A 21,832-nucleotide genomic window follows, 5' to 3' on the forward strand; every position below is an offset into this window, starting at 1 on the left:
TTGGCCAATCACGAGGATGAGGATGTAATATGATGAACTGATGAAGGGACAGTTGCAAAGAACATCCATGCCAAGGTTTGATTCGAACCTGGTGCTATAGCATGCTGCCAAAGAGGTTGGCCATATGATATAAAGGTTAGATACTCAACATAACCTTCAAATGAAGTTGCATTTTAAAACTGTTATATGTACAACGAAGATGGAATAATACAACAAAGACAAAAAATTAAAAACACAGGGAACTATCATCTTACATTTAAAACACATACATATGGCTTCTTGCAATATATTTTCTGCCTACAATTTACAGATCGGAAGTTCACCACATAATTCAGCACTGCACACTGCTTTCTATTTATAAAAATAATCCATCTGTAGAAGACAGTACAATATTTTATACAGCACAATAGTCAGGATTAACTTTTGCACAGATACAGTGCACATACACTGATGTTCACACTGCTGTTTATGCTGCTCATATTAATATTAAAAGAACCTACTTTCATTTGAAAACAACATTCCACATGTGAACATCAAATTCACCTTACATGCTCAAAATCTTCTTCAAATCTTACTGTTACACATTACAAGAATACTCCTGCATCAAAATGAATGTTTTATGCAACTTTCATGTCTCAAACCAAACTGTTGGAAACATTCAAACACCAGGTTTTGCAACACTGGCCAATACAAGTTCCGAAGTATGCCATCCATCCATACTTGTGGATTTTTATCTTGAGCTACTTGAGCTGGAATGGCTGTATCTCCTCCGTCGAGCTGGGCTGCGTGATCGAGATCGAGACCGTGATCTTGTTCTTGGTCGCCTTCGAGGTGGCGATCTTCTTCTTGGTGGAGGAGGAGAGCGTCTACGGTACCTAACCAAAGACACCAAGCATACTAATATATATTCTGCATTTCTTTTTATGTGAGCGGTTCGGGAGTAAAATGTGATTACCCACAGAAGTATGAAACAGAGAAAAGCACAAGTGAAAGTGCACCCATTGCATTGTGGCTTATGTATTACCCAGATTTTTCCTGTATGTTTTCGCCAATTACTACTAGTGAATAGACCTTGTTCACTAATGTGTAAGCAACAGGAGACTGTGCAGCAACAATACCTAATGTTATCTCAAATCTGAATTGAGTGTGGGTTATCGAGTTTTACTCCAGAGTTACTCATTTCACTAACATATATATCATTCATAATTGGGAAAAGAGAGAGACTGTAGTATATAAATACGGAGAAACAGGTACTCACTTTTATCCACGAAGCTGTTTTTATTTTTTCGATTAATTTCAATGGCCACTGCCACCATCCTCGTTAAACTAAATTAATTGAAAAAGAAAAAACTGCTTCGTGGATAAAAGTGAGTACCTGTTTCTCTGTAGTTATATATATTATATTAAAATTACTAATCCAGAGGGCCGGAAATACACCAGGCAGTGTACAAGTAATGTACAAGGCGCATGTCAAAAAAATGGGCAGATTATTTCTTTACGGGGGGTTAGCAACACTGATGAAGTTGAGCATGCGCAGGATCATGACCTAGTATTCTGTGCTTGCAACAGACAGAATTGTCAGCGTGTGGTTGCATACGTGCAAGTAGCAGTAAGGTGAAATGGCTGCCTTAATACAAAATTCCGCCAAATGTGAAGTGAGATCTGAAGTGTGATTTCTGAACGCCAAAGGACAGAATGCAGCTGACATCCATCGGGAATTGTGTGCCATTTATGGACCAACAGTGATGAGTGAAGGGAAGGTCAGGCAATGGTGCAGAGAGTTTCGGGAAGGGTGTTTAAATGTCCATGACGATGAACATAGCGGAAGGCCTAGTAATCAGACGGACAATCTGGTGGAAAGCGTTAACGAGAAAGTGCGTTCCAATCGCCGGTTCACAATATCTGAACTTGCCAAAGAGTTTCCAGAAGTGTCTGCGAAAACAGTGCATCTAATTGTGACTGACAACCTGGGGTATCAAACTGTGTGCGAGGTGGATTAAAAAATGACGCTCACAAAGAGCAAAGAAGGACAGCTGGAAGTGAATTTTTGGACCGCTGGGGAAAGGATGGGGATGACATCTTTTCGCACATAGTGACGGAGGATGAAACGTGGATATTGTACGGCACTGGGGAGTCGAAGCAGCAGTCAATGCAATGGCGGCACCCTGGTTCTCCTAAAGTGAAGAAATTCAAACAAACACCATCAGTTCACAAAATCATGGCAACTGTATTTTGGGACCAAGAGGGTGTGATTTTTGTGCAATTCTCTGAACCAGGACGAACAATTATTACAACAGAGGTATATTGCGAAAACTGAATAAGCTGTGACGTGCCATCCAAAATCGGCAGAGAGGAATGCTACACTCTGAAATTTTTCTGATCCATTACAATGCCCACCCACACACAGCTGCTCGTACTGTTGAGACAATTCAAAGATTTCGATGGGAACTATTCAATCATCCCCCTTCCAGACCCGACCTTGACCCCAGCGATTTCCTTCTTTTTCTTCATCTGAAAAAGTGGTTTGCATCGAAGCATTTCAACGACAGTGATGTGCTAAAGACATCAGTTCTGCACTGTCTGCACTTTCAGGTGGCAGATTTTTACGCAGAGGCTATACGGAAGCTTGTGCCATGCTATCAGAAATGTCTGGAAGTTAATGGTGACTACGTCGAAAAATAGCCAAGGTATGTACTTGTTTATCAATCACAATAAATTTCATCTATCATTTTCTTGTTTTTTAATAAATATCGGCCCTTTTTTTTGACATGCACATCGTAATATAAGCGTAGGCGAAAAATATAATCAGTGGATGGGTGTTATGCTGAATTACACCAGTTGCTCAGCATAATTAGTCCATTGCATTAACATGTGCACAAATGCAATGAACATGTGAACAATTTTCCACTATAGACATGCACTTTATGATGAAATTGAACTTATTTTGTAATTTAATTAATACACACTGTAATCCACAGGGCTCAGGCACATTGATATAAAAATATAACAGAAATCAAATCGCTTTTACTTTAACGAGTCAACAAATATATTTGTAATTATGCAAAATGTACTATTACAGTTAATTCTGCACTATAATGCAAGTCAAATGCACATTTTGTAACTGAATGTTTTATGTTCTAGTTATTATCTCATATTACCTACTTCTATTTTAAAAACTACAGTAAAGTAATATGCTATAATTGCAATGTGTTACTTACAAATATTCTTAGTATTCAGAGTAACTGCAAATCACCATACTAGTCAACTATTGTGAACATTTATATTGGCCCGCCTTAACAGCCAGCCTGGTAGCACAGCATGCTTTGACACCAGGGGTACCAGGTTTAAATACCAAACTAGGCATATCAATTTCATTGTATCATCACCCATCCTCATCTTTTTCATTAGCCAAAAGTGGCAACAAAGCAAAGTAAAATGAATAAAATGGTTCATTCATTCATAGTTAGTGTTTGTTGTGGTGAAAAGTGCTAAGATTTTACCTGTATTGATAAAATACAGTCTCGAAACTGTGAAGAGAGAGATGTTGGATATAAAGTGTCTAATATATTCTGAAATTTCCCAATCATGTTGTTGCTGATCAGATCACCCTCTCCAAGAAAAGGTCAGAGATTGATAATGTATGGGGCCCAACCCCCACATCACCCCTGTATATGCCTTTATTGCATGGTGCAAAGTGCATGGGGAAATTTACCTTCCTCTTTAGCTCAACTGAAATTGATATTCACATTTTCTGTAACTTTTACATAAGCTCTGTTCTCCTCAAACAAGATGAGTAATAATTCTTATTTCATAATTAAATTGCTCAAGATAATATCTGTCATCTGCATGAATTAAAGTAAATGGGCATAGTTGAATGCAGGTGAAATATATATATTGATATTTGCATACAATACTCGAACACAAATACATCTAAGTTTCTTTTAGTTGAAGTAAATGTGAATGGTTACTAACATGATTAATTTTTACACCCTTCATTCACACACTACCAGCAAAAACACTGAAGGGAGGACTTACATTGTTGGAAATGGTGAAGCTGAGGATTAACCAGGTAGCAATTGGAAGAATACTGCCTCCATGTTTAAACCAGTGTTAACCTTTAGCTGCCAGACCTTTCGCGTGCCTGTATTCTTGTTTACGCTGGAGCATTTTTAAGTGCATGCTTTTTAAACTTTCCGTGAAGTACAAAAAAAATCGTAATTCAAGAACTAATTCTCGTAGACAGATGAAATTAGTTTTGTTTTCTTTCCTAAAGACAGGACTTTTAGTGGAGGTAAAATGTATACATTGTGCCTCCCAATAATTAGTGTCAAACGAAGAAGAAAGTTGAATTTTTTTTAAAAAAGTTGGCATACTGCATGTCCCTATCCCCCTGCTAAATAGACCGAAGTGAATGAAAAAATGTAGTATACAGTGGTGGTACATTCCTACAACTGTGCAAAGTTTCGTGAATTCGGACTGATACTTCACGAGTTAAAAAAAAATAACATTATATAAAGCGGCAGTGTTGCCAGCTTCGGGATAATGCCCGGAGAATCAGCACTACGGACAAAATTTAGAGGGAAGCATGACAAAATACCACGCTATGAGGATATGTAATGCTTGTGCCTCAACTTTGGAAAAACCTGGGGGTTCAGAAATTGTGGGTAATCATGCAAAATTTCGAACTTCGGGCCTTTGCCCCCCACTTCCGCCTGGACCTTAATTTTCGGATGTTACTTAAAATGTTGCTTTTTAATCATTCTAACATTTAGAATTTAAATTGTTCAAAAAGATGCAGTAGTTCAGGAGTTATAGCCTTTTATCTTCAATTTATCCCATAGTAACAAAAGAGAAACAAAGGGCTTATTCAAATGATGCTTGTTAATAATAGCAACAATGGATATATTGTTTTGTAATTTCAGTATATAGGTAATACCTTTAAACGTAAACTAATGAACAAAAAAGACAGAACTGAAATACAGTGTATAGTTTTCAAGAAATGATGTGTTAAATGCTGCCGTGTGCTAACATGTGGACGGGGCAAATTTCAACAATCTGGTCTTTGACCCCACATCCACCCTGAATTGTCTGACATTGCTTAAAATGTTGCTTTTTACTCGTCCTTGCTTGTAGAATTACTTCTTTTCAAAAAGATGGAGAAGTTTACAACTTATATCCACTTTTAGAAATCTGTCCCATAATAATATAGAGGTAACAAAGGAAAACACAGGACCTTTTCAAACTTCGCTTGTTAATAGTAACAATGGATGTATTTTTTGTAATTCGAGTATGTCATACAGTGAAACCCCGATTTTACGTTCCCGCATTATACGTTCATCCAGTCAGGGCCCAGGAAAAGGCCATGTTAAATAATAGGACCTTCACCTCGATCTTATGTTTGCTCTAACTCCCATTTCCCACTTTATACAGTACGTTCTCAGAGATCTTTTAAAATTTGCCAGACACCTGTTCTGTTGACCACGCAACTTCTCCCTCCCTCCTTTTTCTTGCTTTCGCATTCCCCACACGATCTTGAACTTCCAGAAGTTGAATTTGTCATACCTCCCTTGAGGGACAGGAAGGGAAAACTGCATTCTTGCATTCCCCTTGAGTATGAAATGAGCCGTTCCTTCTGCCGCAGGTTCAGACAACAAGTGTACTGTTGCCAAACCGATGCTCTCTAAATGATGCCATCCGTAGAGCTTGGGCACAATGTGTGTGACAGGTGTCCTTGTTCGCCCTTCCCCTCCACAAAAACAATCGTGGAAAATTGACAACAGCACTCAGATCACCATTTGATTCTTTGCCCACACATTTACGGAATCCTTCCTAGTTGACAGGAACGAAAAAAAGAGGGGGACTTGTTTGTAAAAACTTTTCCTTTCTTCTTGTTTGCAACGTTGAAAATGGAAAAAATTAAGGATTTATCATGCAGGATAACAACGGCACTTTTTCTTCAATGGAAATTTGTTTAGATTTCTAAGGAAATATGATTGGATCTAGTTTGATTATTTGTAATCTGAAGTTTTTTCACGGATCCTAAATCATTTGGTTATCAGAATGAAGCTGAAACACACAAGCTAAAGTGATCATTTTTTTTATATGGGCAGAAAAGGCAATATTTTACTCACTAATGGAAAAATATTCGTGTCAAATCAATTGTGTGGGGGGAGGGGGGTGAAGTTGGGATAAATTATTCTTCTACGTGAGGCAAAGAATGTTTTCACTATGCATATTGCGTAACTTGCATGTTGTAAAGTGATGGGGCCAGGAAAAATGAGTGAATAAACGAGGGGTGTGGCAATATTTCCTGAGAGCATCCAAATTTAGTGCACATCTAAATGCCATTAAAATGAGTATTTGGGCCAAAATAGCAACGGGGCTGCCCAAGTGTAGTGATTATAACATCACCTTCAAATTGGCAAAAAATCGAAAAATGTGTGGGGTAAAGACAGCCAGAAAGTGAGACCCCTTACACAAGACATCTTAACCAATTAACATAATGGCGATAAGCTCTCTCTCATCTCCTTTCCTCTAATGTCTAAAATTACGTTGTTGCTTTTGAACCTGAATACACACAGCGTAGAGCCAGTTAAAAAAAAAGGCCCATCTTCCCCCCTTCCCCCCCCCCCCCACAGTCGCTCATTAATTTGCCACTGTGCACAGACAGCTATGCAGTAATTGAAAGATTCAACCCTTTTCTCTTTCTTTAATGCCCGGCGTCAGATATCTTGCTCATATATCTGAAGCATTGACATCACATGACATCACGAAGAGTGTCTAATCAGAGATCTTTCTCCCCCTCCCTCCTCCTTTCTTTATGCAACTTGGCCCGGAATGAGCACACTTCTGATAAGACTTGTTCAACTGCATTGGCGACACTCCACCTGTTTGTCTCCCCCTTCCCCCGATTACAAACCAATGGTCGGAGGGGTGTCTGCAAGCACCAGGCACCAATGTTTTGTCTCTAGGCTCTAAAGCTAAGACTCAACCACTCTGAAGGAAAGAAAAACAGCATCGTTTTGAATCTTGCCTGGGAAGGTTGTTTTGCCTTGACTATAGGATACACTAGCACCAGATATTTTCTTCGTGTTCTTCCATCTCATAAACAGCTTGAACAAACAGAGCAGTGCAGGAAGTAAATGCACATGATGCTAAGAATAATATAATCCCCACATATTATCCGAACGATTCAATTTATGTGCTGAAAATAAATCATGCAATATTAAACGTTGACGGGAAGACAAAAAAAGAAAGAAAAGCCAACAATAAATCATCTATTAACATGGATGTAAATAACAATCAGTAGTATGCCCAAAGGGGGTTGATGGGAGTATTTCTAAAAAAAAAGGCCAGAAAAAGATGGCAAAGTGAGGACTTACTATAAAAAGTATATGTAACCCCATCCCCCTTTCGAAAATCCTGTGCACGTCACTGAATTTATTGTGATGTCTAAACATTCAGAACACTTTGATTACAGTATATAAAGATGCTTGGCACCCAGCTATAAATATCACCCCCTCCAATTACCCGGGACTTCTAAAAATAGCAACTAATTACCAGTTTACAGAGTAAACTGAGATCGCACACAATCAGATGCATAAACTGAACCTAATAGGCAGCAGTTCGAAGCAGTTATCCACCGTCTCTATGCTCGAAAGTGGGTCTCGGTAATCAGTCATTGACTTTCACAGCACATCTTGCTTTCCTTTACTTAGAAATTCATCATACTTCTTTCCCGTTGTTAAATAATGCTCGACACAATATACCTCTTAAAGAGTCGATTGTGTAGTCCTTTCTTCTTACACTTGAGTTTCACCCCTCCCTTATGCTTTCCCGCATTGTACGTTTTTTTCTTTTATTTACAGACCCCTGAAAAATGTAAAATCGAGGTTTGACTGTACCTTCGTATGCATACTAAAGATCAAAGAAGACATAACTGAAATATCGTGTGTAGTTTTTGAGAAATTGCACGTTAATTGCTGCTGCACGCTGCTGGTTGAAATATCAACCATAAGGCATTAAGGGGTTCAATTGTGGTGGTCGAAATTTCGACCATCAGGCAGCAAAAGCTTAAAGCACTATTTCCTTAACTTTCCCAAGCATAACACTTCTAAAACAAATATCCAAATTATAATTTTACACATACCTTGGAGGAGATCTGGCCCACCGTGGAGGGGGTCTTCGTGGTGGGAGAGGTGATCTTCTTCGTGGAGGTAAAGGTTGAGGCTTCGGCAACAACACAGGAGAAGCTGTGATTTCCTGTCCGTCAATCTGTCCTACAAGTGCAGAATGTTCCAGGTCACAAACATGTTTGTATTCATATTTTTCCAAATTTACCTCAAAATCAATTAATAGTTAATTAAAAATGGATGAAGGGAAAGATACCAGAAGAATTTTAGCAGAAGGTTCATTTGTTTGTGGTCACTCTACAGTGATATATTAATAAGGAAATTACAAACTTTTCCTGAGACACTTACTTGTAATGGTTCTATTAAACTATTAATAGTCAGAGGACTTCCTAGTTCTTTTACATAGTGCAAGCACTGTGTACCGTGGGACGCATAAGTATTACCAAGCATAATTCTCCACCACCATATTCTCTCTCTTTGTTTTAGCCAATGAGAACTTCAAGAATTGGATCTAAATGCCAGAGAAGCAGCTGACAACCTCTGCAAACAAAAATAGCCATGGACAAATTGCCGAGCAATACTTGTGCATCCCACTGTACAATTAAAAGTCTATTTCCAACACTAATATATACCTCCATCCATATGCTTCATAGCATTTTCTGCTTCAGCTGGACTTTCAAATTCAACATATGCAAATCCACGACCTGTAGGATGCAGTCTGTCCAGTGGGAACTCTACACCCTTTACGTTGCCATACGTAGAAAATATCTCTATTATATGCTCTTTTGTAACATTTCTTGTTAAGCGTCCAATATGGATCTTTGTAGGACGAGGTGTGGGGGAGCGTTCCTTCTTTTTCCTCCTCGGAGTGGAAGACCTAGCAAGAAAAATAATCATAATAAAAATACACTCATCACAAAAAGTTTGGAATAATGTTACATTAGGCACAACAAGCTTTGGATATTATCATATTAGGCAATAGTTGATAGATAAGCACAGCGGCATATGTCGGAGAAAAGATGAGAACATCTACCAGACAGATACCATGTGTTGTTGCATTCCAAGGCCATGTCTATCACCTATTGTCTAACATAACAATATTCCGAACTTTTTGTGAGGAGTGTATTATCATGTTACTGTTACTTGAAAGAGGTACAATTAACAAATTAAATGTTTGTCATCAGTCTTCATTTATATTAAATTTTGTGTACTTGTGAGCACCATGCATGAATTATAATTAACTAAAATATGCATTCAAATACTGTGTGCATTCTTCAGACCGTAACGCAATGTTAATACTGCATTGGGATCGAACTAGAGACCTTTAGATTGTATTGGGTGGTGTAGTTATTCATCATTCATCTTTCAGATGGTTATCACTTGTTTGGCCTAAATGTGATATATGCGAGAGGTTACATTCAAAGGAATGCAAAAGAATTCACATGTACAATAATTGGATTTCTGTACTCTCCATGACTGAACCGATATGGATTGGTCTAGAAAAGGATATTACTTGCCTCACAAATTAGATGAAGGTTATTTCCACACTTGTCCTCTGAATTGTCACATGTCTGACCTCCGTGTCAGAATTCACTCTGTTCACGCACCATTGTCCAATAATCATTCCTACTTCCATTCTCTGTCACCATCCGCGATCTTTTCTCTGTCTCGTATCCTCGCCAACTCTCAACTGTCCTCGCTCCCTCACCATTCCAACGCTCATTGCACATATGCCTCATAAGTCAATAACCTAACCTTTGCCTGATTACTTATTCCGCATTCCTTTCTCTATTTCCTGCTATGCTAAGAATGACAGAAGACTTGTCCCTTCTTACCCAATACCTTGGGTACGATATGAGACAGATACAACAGATTTGAAAAATCATGAACCTTACTTTCCAAAATGGTAGAAAGCTCAAGACAATTAGCCTTCAAAATGAATTAATAAAAAAAAAATTAAAAAAATTGTTACCTGGATCTTGATTTAGATTTAACCTTTTCGGGCTTCTTTCTCTTCTCTTCCTTTTCCTTTACTTTCTTCTGGTCAGCACTTCTACTGCGACTTCTGCTGTGGCTTTCATTTGGCGCTCCTCTGAAAGGAAAATGTACAAAGGCAATAAATATACCATAAAGAATGAATAAAAAATTCTTACAAACAAAATTTTGTTCAATAGCAATAGCACTCCTACTTTACAAAATTAACTATACAGTCTCATGCAATTAGATTTCAACAATCTGACAGGATGTCATTCAGGATGCAAAAAAAAAAATATTTTACAAGTTAGAGGGGGAAAAAAAAAAAGACACATTAAAACCAGATTGACTAGAAATAAGGTTTGCGTGATCAATAAGGAGGTTTCAAGTATATTACAACCAGATTTCACCATTCTGGATTTTATTTTTCCTACATGTACTCAGACACACACACACATATATTCCTGGTCTCAATATGAAAATATATTGGAATTATTTTCCACGTTTTATAATTTTGCACATTTAAAGTTCCTTGGTTACTGGGTCCCGAAGCACAAGTATATTACGGGACCTTATGAACACCAATACATTACCTTGTTGACCATTTTTAACTAAGGACATCTGCAACCAGAGTTTATTAGCCTACAAGACAGCAGTTTATGAGTAATATTTATAATTAAGTTTAGATTTATACATTTTATATATTTCAAAATGTTACGTGTCCAGAAATTCCAATATTACTTCCTTACATAGTTAAGTAATGAACATATTAAAATGAAGACGACATATACTCACATAAACTGTTCTATTAGCCACACTCTGAAAGAAAAGACCATGGAATATGACACTTTTTTTTACATACGTGAAATGTTTTTCTTGCTGGGACTGCCTTTTTATATATGTATCATTTTAAAAATGCTATGGACATTTTCCCCAAATTAGAAAACAAAGTTTAGTGTTCTGGTCATTGTCTGATTTCAAATGTCCATGGCTGTGTAATTTCATTTCATCTAAGTGCATCTGTCAACTTTCATACTTTCTGGAGCATGAACCACGTGGGTTATGGAGTCAACCAAAGAATTCACAAGAGTAATATTCAATCCCTCTGGGAGGTAAAAGCTCTATACATTAATAATTTATCTTGCTAAGTAGATGGCACTACTACCTATAGACAAATGTAAAAACAGATTTCTCTGATACATTTTAGAAGCCCATATCTGAAAATTACAAATTAGAAATTGCAGCTATGTCCACATAAAATAACATCTCAAGAAGAGTGATTGCTATCTCCTGAAATTTTGTTTTTAGATATTATGATCAGACAAGACTAATCATGGCTGGAACTACAAATTACAACTTGATCCACTGAAACTTGTTCTCATCAAAATTAAAATATTTTCATAAGAGGTTGATACTTCTAATCCATTTACTAACAGGATTTATGCTACTACGAGTTTCATTGTAATTGTCTTGCACATAATCTCAGTTAACACAATTTCCCAGCAAATATAGAATAATTCGCATTTAATTTCCATTTCAAGAGTCAAAATACACCTTCATATTCAGATAATTGTTGATACTTTATACCGACTGAGTTACAAAATACACAACCTTCTCCTTGCAGGTGGTCTTGGCCGAACTGCAGGAGAGCTTGAGCTGGAACTTCCACTGCTGCTGGAACTGGAACTTGATCGTGAAGATGATCCTGAGCTGGAGCTGCGAGATGAGCTTGATGCACTTGAAGATCTTGAGCTGCTGTCTGAAGAGCTGGAAGAATAATACTGAAAGCCTCAGATTCTGCTAATAAAAAAAGAACTACATGATATTTTATCTTTCTGAGAATAGTTTTGAGGATATTTGAATTGCAAAAACGTACTTCAATTTTGTGTAAAATTTTCAATTCTTCTAAAACAAATCTTTGTGTACACAAGAGAAAATTATAATCCTAATTCAATTCAAAACTCTTTTCAGAGAACAAGACTGTTACATTAGGTTAATAGCTCACACATTATAAACATTGTGTATGGATTGCAGACTGTTATTACGTTTAACCATACACTGATTGGCTACAAACAAGCAGAAATGAAATTTCCTGATTTTTCCAGGTTTTTCAGGACAAAATTTACATTTTCCCCTGACAATTACAAACTAAACTAAATCGATGTTTTTGCAAATGGAAATTATAAACTCATACAGATCCACGTATGGTTTTGTTAAGTACCAATATTATCTTCTATGAAATTGACTTAATTTCTCTATTCCCTATGATTTGAATTCAAACTGCAAAATAATGAATTTGGAAAATCATTACAATTCACAAGCTAGGGAAGTATTACGGAATTTAGTCATAGGCAGTAAGTTTAAAATAAAATACTTGATTATTTTTAAAGTTACGACTAAATTAGATAAGAGTGAAGTGTGATTGATTAAGAAATACAATTTGTAACTTATCAGTCTCCTTATATATTCTCGGTATTATATGTTGATATTTCCACTGAGCTTTGGAACCCTCTGTTTGCAAGAACCATGAGTGCGGACTCATGTTTCAATGCATAAAGCTACTTCTCTCTTCTCTGTAAAGCAAATAACTTAACTCTTGCATATAAGTGAAACAATTGAATCGAACAAAATAAAGTGTCATATTTCCTTACATTATCAATGGGATTTCTGCTTCAGTACAGTATATCCAAGTGAAATACTCTGAAACTGACAACATGCAGTTATAGGCTACCATTAATGCTGACGAAAAGGGTATGTAGGTTATTAGAAAATTAACGCAAGGAATTTATAGAATTGCATTGTATAGGTACCTGATTTATCTAACCACACATTAAAACAGGAACACTTTAATAATAAAAGCTTGTGAAAGTTCATATAAGAGGGGCATCCTGAAAAGAGCTCCAATGGTGCTTATACGCAGCACTAGTGGTCAGAGACACACACACACATACAGTCAGGAAGAAGTGGCATGTAGCTGTAATCTGGTACAGTTGCAATGCAGCCATTTTGGGGCAATTCTATGTTAAAGATTGCAGCTCTCATAAAGTCTCCCACAGACTGCGATGTAGCCTACACTGCACGCTCAGAATTTCGCACAGAGCCACCAGCAATCGTGTGAGGTGTGCAGACCGGACGTCTGAGTGATAGTACGGTCAGACGATGGTGTAGACAATTTACGGATGGCCAATCGAATGTGCACAACCCCATACAGCTGAGTACACATGGGCCCTTTACATCACTTCAGGTTAGAGATCTTGGACCACTCCCTGTACAGCCCTGGCCTTGAATGTACCAATTTTCATCTCTTTGTTTAACTGAAGAGGTTTCTGGCAGGGCAAGGATTTGACAGCTACACTGCGGTAGAGATAGTTCCAGTCTTTGCTGTCAGATGCATATGCCATGGGCATACAAAATTTAGTGCCATGCTACGACAAATGCCAGAACAACGGTGGTGATTATGCCGAAAATTAGGTTAGGACACTCTGTTACTAATGCAACAAATTACAACTGATATTCTTGTTTCATTTATGCCTAATCGGTAGGGACCTAGATATTTTGTTATTTTTTTTTTCAAATTGGTGTTTTTTCTTATTTTTTATTTCTTACTATACGGTGTTATTTTCCCCAAAATTCACATTTTCATTTTAGTGCATTTTCTGGCAAATACCTGAAATTATACCTTCATGGTGTTTTTAAACTACTGTTTCAAACTGTAAGTCACATGGCTTATGCCTCTTCGTGAGAGTTTGATATCTTGAAAGTTATTTTGGGAAAGTTATTTTACATACCCCTTTTTAAATTTTAAGGTAAGGATTTTAGATAATGGAATTTTCCCCGTATATACTAAGGGGTGCATAATGACCATAAATGGCGTCGCACCCAAAAAATTAAAATCAATCAATCTCACGTGACGGATACAGATATAACAGTTGGGCTGAAAAGTTCGTAGGCTGACTCATAGATGGCGTTACTAGAATTAAATCCATCTGATTTTTACTTAGTACTAACCTTCAAAAGATACGTGTATAAATTTCACAGCTGCCGGATAATTAGTTCGTGAGATATAGCATTGTGAGTGAAGCAGCTTTTGTTATTGTGAAAAAATGGATAAAAAAGAATTTTGTGTGTTAATAAAGCATTGCTTTTTGGCGAAAAAAAATACTGTTGAAGCCAAGGCTTGGCTTGATAAACATTATTTGGACTCTGCACCAGGAAAATCAACCGTTGAGAAGTGGTTTGCTAAATTTAAACGAGGCGAAATGAGCATCGAAGATGATGCACGCAGTGGATGCCCCAAAGAGGTTAAACATTGCTCCGAATCATCAAAACGTTGTTGCTGAGACTTTAAAAATATCAAAGGAACGTGTTGGACATATTGTGCATGAATATTTGAACATGCGAAAGCTGTGTGCAAAATGGGTGCCGCGCGTGCTCACAATCGATCAAAAGCAACAACGTTTTGATGATTCGGAGCAATGTTTAGCGATATTCAACCGTAATAAACACAAATTTTTCCGTTGATATATTACAATGGATGAAACATGGCTCCATAACTACACTCCAGAGTCCAATCGACAGTCAGCCGAGTGGACTGCACGTGATGAACCGAATCCAAAGTGTGGAAAGATGCAACAGTCGGCTGGCAAGGTTATGGCATCAGTATTCTGGGATGCGCATGGTATTATATTCATCGATTACCTCAAAAAGGGCCAGACCATCAACAGCGATTATTACATAGCGTTGTTGGAGCGTTTAAAGGATGAAATCATGAAAAAACGGCCCCATTTGAAGAAGAAAAAAGTGCTGTTTCATCAAGACAATGCACCGTGTCACAAATCAATGAAAACGATTTCAAAATTATATGAATTAGACTACGAATTGCTTCCCCATCCACCATATTCTCCAGATCTGGCCCCCAGTGACTTTTTCCTGTTTGCAGACCTTAAAAGAATGCTCGCTGGAAAGAAATTTAGCACTGATGAAGAGGTAATCGCTGAAACTGAGGCCTATTTTGAGGCTAAAGAGAAATCGTACTATAAAAATGGCATCGAAAAATTGTATGACCGCTATAATCGTTGTATCGCCCTCGAAGGCAACTATATTGAATAATAAAATCGAATTTTGTCAAAAAAATATTTTTTACTATGTTAGCCTACGAACTTTTCAGCCCAACTGTTATTATGGCACCAAAAATTGGCATTATCTTTTTTTGACTTGTTTCCCAAAATTCGCGTTTTCGTTTTAGAACATTTATCTGCCAAATATACCGAAACTTAATACTTCATTGTGCTTTTAAACTATTATTTTAAATTGCAGGTCACATGGTTACGTATTTTCGTGACAGTTTGATATGTTGGAACAGATTTTTGAGGAAGTAAAAGTAAAGTGCTTCCCTGCACTTTTCCATGAAGGTGTATAGGGGTGTGGAGTTAGGGCCCCACACTTTCTTGCTCACGGCTGAAGGTGGATGATAAATAAGACGCAATTGAGGTGATGTGATCAGCACTACGCTCCTGGCTACCTTTATCACTCAAACTTTCCTCAAGGTACCAGCTTCATATGATGCTGGGTGGGTGCCGGAGCAGTTTGAATAGGTGGAAAACATCCTGGTTTTCCCCCGCAGGGGATCGACCCCGGGTCTTTCGCATAGTAGTCAGATGCCCGAACGACTGACCTCCATTATTATTTGCTCGACAAATGCCGATGGTGCACACTTAGCTTGGTAATTCAAAACATATCTCATGCGACAAATACGAAGATGTGGCTCCCGTGAGACTGTAGATACGCACTCGATCTCCTGTTAGAACCCTACCACTTTGCTCTGTGATGGAAATGGTTTTGATAGAAGTTGAAAAAAATCGTTGGAAATACATGATTTAATGTGGCTGTCGGATTTATTCCATGTACGTATTCTTCTCGAGTAAAATGTTGGAAAACTTGCATGTTTTATGTACACAAACATGGCCTAGAAAAGACAAGAATGTTGGATTTCATGGAATTTTTCGTTGTTTTAGGACATTTCTTTAAAAAAAATCGCAAATAACGCCAACAATTCGTATTTTATGCCAAATTCACATTATTTCGATATTTCCAAAGGGGCAAAAAATATGTCGAGATATCACTGCACATTCCTGAACATAACTTCGCAGCAATTACAATTTTTCACAGTTTTGCCATTTGTAAAAAATCAATATCCCTACTAATCGGAAATTACTTTCTGCCCCGCCCCCCTTGTATAAATCAGTAGATGGAAAGTGAAAATTTAGCAGGGCTGGCAGAGAAAAGTCAATTCTTGAAGAAAGTGATTTGCTTTTATGATTGAATGATTCGAGTAAATATGATATTAAAATATTTATGTATTTATTATTAGTATTTTATTTCATAATATTGGACATTAACCTTACTCAGTGAGAGATTCATGACCATCTCTCACGAGTTTAAACAGACCGGACAGAGAGTAACGTTAATTTCATTGCAATACTAGTGTTGCAGTAAATTTGAGGTTGGGAGCATGCACTTGCCAATTTGTATAACTTTCACCAATGCAGATTTACATGTTTCACTTTTTCGTGATAGTATTCAATATATATCCCGTTTGGTTGGATTCTTCTTGATATCTAAGAATAGTACAATGTCAAAGTAAACGTATGTTAACTTGTGCGAAACCAGTAATACATCAGGATGATGAAAGAAAACTTTCGTAAGCACTGCTACATTAAATAAGGTGAAGTGAGCCAGAAGAGTAATAAAATTCCAGCAGCATATATGCAGTATAAAGCTCTTCTTGTTTATGCGCGCGATTTTTGATGGATGTTGCAGTCCATGCAATATCTGTCGCATGTTGTAGTGAGATACTTTGTCGGGTGGCGATATTCGACAAAAATCATATGTATCAATGGAACCTATTTGTTTCCATGTTCCTTCAGTTTGCCCTACAAAATGCCTTACTACGACGTCCGACAACTATCGGATGGTGCCACCCACTCTTATCCCCTCCCTCTGTTGACAAGTCCCCTTACTACTCCCATACGGACAAGAAAAAATTATGATTCAATGCATTTTCCACGTAATATTTAGAGGCTTAACCTTTACTTCCCCGATGATACCATATGGTATCATCAGAGTAAGGTCATACTGGCCCGATGATACCATATGGTATCATCAGAGTAAGGTCATACTGGCCCGATGATACCGTATGGTATCATGGTGCTGATTACGAAATGAATGTGCTTTTTGGACCTTCATACTCTTATATTTGAGTGGAGCAAGCCTGGGAAATTCATATTGATGACCAACCTCCCCCCCCCCCCCAACATATACGAACAGTTTTTTTACATTTTGGCTTATTATTCAACTTGTATGGCACCCAATAACATGAAACGTGTTTCATTCTCTTGAGAAATGTGCATTCTTTGAAAAGAATACCAAAGTTCGCACCTTCTTCCCAAATAGCGGGAGAAGAGGGGGCAAACTCCAGATTTTTATGGTTTGCTCATTGAAATTCGGGGATTGCGCCCCCCCAAACCCCCTTCCTCGTTTTGGCGTTTATATTGTACACAGTTGTATGATCTGATGTTCTAGCTGCAAAACAAAACTTATCCGAAGAAGATTGCTCCCATAGTGCCCGAGTTATAACAATTTTCCTCCAAAAATGCAAATTACCTACTTTTGTACTTTTGGTATAAAAAAAAAAATCACATTTTGGCTTATTATTCAACTTGTATGGCACCCAAGTATATGAAACACATTTCATTCTCTAGAGAAATGTCCATTCTTTGAAAAGAATACTAAAGTTCGCGTTTTCTCTCCAAAATAGCGGGAGAAGGGGGGACGTGCAAAACAAAAGTTATCCGAAGTAGATGGCTCCCATTGTCCCAGAGTTATAACAATTTTCCTCCAAAGAGTATTCGAATTTAAAATTCCCGCCGAGAAGCCCAGGCGAGAGAAATTTCTATCTCTCTCCTGCCATCACTGGTTTCTGGCACCGTGGTTGTGTTGCGCATAAAAGGGACATAAAAGTTGAGGCCGAAACTTACGAACGAGATTTCCTGTTCCCGTGTAGAGTTCCATAACGATATCTTTAAATAAATAAAAAATAAAAAAAAAGTCAATGAAGACGAAATTCCCTGACATTTCCCTGACTTTTTTTGACACCTCAAATTCCCTGACTTTTCCCGGTTTTCCAGGTCTGTCGCCACCCTGCTGATGTCTCGTTTTCTGAATACACCTAGAGTTGCATTATTATGCAGGTATGCTGGTCTCTCAAATGTACTTCATTGGGACTCATCATCAATTAGAGGATTTCCATGGAGTTATTATATTTTTTAAACATCCCCAAGATTTCCAGGTTTTCAAAGTGTGTAGGAACCCTGCTACTGTTAGATTATTCCTATGCACAAGGGGGAAAAATAATGATATAAAGCAAAAAACTTCATAAATCCTGCAAATCATCTCTTCTGCGGGATATAAAGGGTGCCTCAGAAATATTTTCGCTTTTGAATCTGCCCTCTGGGGTAATAACACGATAAATGCCAATGAGGGCTAGTTTTATTCAGAATTTCCAAGGCTTTCGTTCGGTAAGGAAAACAGTTGATGTGTACCCATTTTTGGAAGCAACAGACAGAGGAATTTCAATTATTATTATTATTATTTTCAAAGTTCGGCTAGCTCCCATCCGGTAGCACTCATCGATCTGGGCAAACCACCACTTGTAGCTGAATACCCCAAGTTATGTAATTGTGAATACATAGTATCAAAACGATAATACAAATAGTATTTTTTTAAAAAAAGAAGAAAACTCAAGGTCAAGGAGAATGTTTATCACAACTGACCGGAAACTCCCATCACAAATTTGCCCATCGATCAGAACTGAAAGCTTGAAAAGGAGTAGGATTGTTCGCAAGGGCACGAACTCTTACACCTGGCTGTCCAGAGAAAGTAAGAACATTTGCCCCCCACCCATCTATCCCCCCTCTTCGCTTCTTCTCACTGCACTCGCATCACCACTATCTTCATTCTCCTCTAATTCTTCATCATCTCCCCCTTCCTCTTCTGGTTCTTCTCAATCATCTTCTGGCACACCCTGTATATCATCTTCTGAACCACCCTGGATATCTTCAACTTCTGTTTCATCCACTGTGTCAAACCCCTCCTCCAACAAGTCACGAATTTCTCCGGTAAAAATTTACTATCCTTCGGACACCTCTAATTTTTTCGTTTCGGCAATTTTTGACATTCGTACTTACGTATCTGCTTCGCGGAACATTCCTGAAGGTGTATCAACGTTGTTTTGATGAAATTTGAACTATGTTTCCAAACCTAACAGAACTAACCTAACCACGTGCCAATGGTTCATGGGGCTAGCGCCAATGGTTTGTGGGGCTAGCATCAATGGTTTGTGGGGCTAGCGTCAATGGTTCACAATTATTTCCAATTTCTAGATCCTGATACTAACATGACACCAAATTTTAACTATGTTTCCTAACCTAACAGAACTAACCTATCCACGTGCCAATGGTTCGTGGGGAATTAATTTTCAACAAACAACATGAATTTCAGCTATGAAACATTCCCACATCACACAAAACACCTTCCCGATGTTCGACAATGCTACAGGAACTAATTACGGTAAGTAGTTTCTTCTGTAAAAATAAATAAATGTGTCCGAAGGATAGTAAATTAGTACCAAAGGGAATACTGAAATAGTAAATGCACAAGCACAAGAAAGACACTCAAACTAAGTGACAGTCCCACATTATTCATTCGGTCCATTTCAGAGCAGAATCATGCATAATTTCCCATCTGTTGTGTACGAAGTTTCTGTCCCGGGTGGGTGATCTAAAATAGGATTTTTTCCAGCTTACACAAATGTTAATGTGAAAGTGCACGGAACATTAACGAATATGGGTAAGGCACTACTACAGAGTTTTTCAATCCTGTATTGGAGGAAAGGGAAGGTAAAGAAAAAAACACTCAATGCAATGTTTAGCAGAGCATGGATTCCTGCAAATTTCAGTTTTGGCGATGGTGCGTTTCTCCAATTGCAAGGTGGATTCTTCGGCAGTCTTCCTGATTGAAATTGTATGAGAGATTAGTTGAACGTGCACATAATCTGCAACATTAATTGGGAGTGGATGTGACGAGTGACCACTCGAACCAGTAACACGACAGAGATCCGCCTTGCACATACTTCAACAACTAAAATTTCCGCAAAAATAATGAGAGAATTTTACGAAAAGTTTTCAGTAGAACGAATACTGCGTTAAATATGAATGGCCTATTCATGAACTTTACTTATATTTTATATATGACAAATACATTAAACTAATTACCTTCTACTGCTGCTACCACTTCCACTACTAGATGAAGCAGCCTTCTTCTTTTTCTCTCTTCCTCTTTCCTTCTTATTTTCCTTGTCAGAAGCATCAGAATCCGAATCACTTTTAGCGTTCGCTTCCCGGCGATTGCGAGCCCTGTTTACACAAAATACCATTATGTTAGTACTGCATATATTCCTAGAATTATAATGTATAAAAACGCCAAACTGTACATACTATATTTAAGAATTAATATAAATGCAGAAAATGTAATATTTCAATCAGAAAAATGCAGATTAAATACGATTTTCTCAACATATACTCACATTACAAATAATACAAGCGATCAACCGGTTGTCACACCACAGTCTATTTTCAGTATGTTTTTGATTAAGAATAACGAATGAAAAGGTTGATAATTCCTAAAAAAAAATATCTTAATCAAAACTGAAAATTCCCTCCATGAACGAAAAACAATTTTAGCACGTAATCCAGGAAAACTGTAAGTATATATATTTATGTTGAAACTTCCTGTGATCTGAATGACGAATCGATATACAGTATCGATTAGATATCGATTATCAGTGTTGCAAAGTCTTATAAAGTTATGATACCATCCCAAAAGTCCAATAATTCATCTGAGATTCTCGTTACCAGGGGAAGCAGAAAGCAACTAGTTAAATAGGTAGTGGGCTAGACCACCCAATTCAACAGGAAAGAACTCAAACCCCTCTTTTCTCGAGGCATTTCTGGTAAGTGATCAAGGGTGCCGGTAGGATTTTTTTTTGCAGTGCTGAGAGTGGGGGGAACGTAGAGTGATGTGATGATATCCCCCAGCTAGAAAATTATCATATCATATCCATAGGCATCCCCCATCCACTGCACTATTTATATGTTGATCCATACAAGTAGCCGGCCACATTCCCCCAAACTTGGCAAGCTGCACCCCAGGCACGTAGACATTGGGTGGGCTCGGAGGGGCTGAAGCCCCCGAAATCCTACAGATGTTTCGTTGGTTTATAAACCTGCCGCTTCTTATGATTTTTACATAGCTGCAACGCGGCTGTCAATTTGGGGTCAGCCCCAACCGAAATAAAATTATGGCGTTGGACCTCCCCCCCCCCAAACACACACCTAGGAATTTCTACATCGAGCACTGGCGAGCAGGGTAACATTTCAAATCTTGCCCTTCAGTCATAAAAACTCATACTTTAACTTTCATTATTATTACAAAACTTAAAATAGAATTCAATATACTTTGGCATTGTTGTCAAGTTCAGCTATGCTGGAGTCCACTATTTAAACAGAAACTGGATTCGACATGCTTCCTTTCTATAAACATGAATCATTTTGTTCATGATCCTTTTGTAGGAACACCTTTTTTTTGCCATGCTATAATTTCACTATTCA

At 37.8% G+C, this 21,832-nt stretch overlaps 1 protein-coding gene across 1 annotated transcript; it reads right to left on the bottom strand.

Moving 5' to 3' along the window:
- Window positions 1-270: 270 nt before the first annotated feature.
- Window positions 271-20,965, bottom strand: LOC145998829 (uncharacterized). Its single transcript, XM_083135486.1, has 7 exons — window positions 20,749-20,965; window positions 20,438-20,578; window positions 11,718-11,873; window positions 10,105-10,224; window positions 8,765-9,009; window positions 8,150-8,279; window positions 271-875 (listed from the first exon to the last, which is right to left on the bottom strand). Coding segments are annotated over exons 1-7 (939 nt in total). The 5' UTR covers window positions 20,751-20,965; the 3' UTR covers window positions 271-730.
- Window positions 20,966-21,832: the final 867 nt, after the last annotated feature.

Source organism: Lepisma saccharinum, chromosome 14 (assembly GCF_977018435.1).
Source record: "Lepisma saccharinum chromosome 14, izLepSacc3.1, whole genome shotgun sequence".
In the NCBI taxonomy this organism is placed as follows: domain Eukaryota; kingdom Metazoa; phylum Arthropoda; class Insecta; order Zygentoma; family Lepismatidae; genus Lepisma; species Lepisma saccharinum.

What these genes read in the sequence shown, in the direction of transcription:
- LOC145998829 (XM_083135486.1), bottom strand. An exon ending in AGACCACCTGCAAGGAGAAG is followed by an intron (nt 10,225 to 11,717) that starts GTTGTGTATTTT and finishes TTTTCCTTTCAG; the next exon opens with AGGAGCGCCAAATGAAAGCC. An exon ending in TGGGCCAGATCTCCTCCAAG is followed by an intron (nt 876 to 8,149) that starts GTATGTGTAAAA and finishes GTCTTTGGTTAG; the next exon opens with GTACCGTAGACGCTCTCCTC.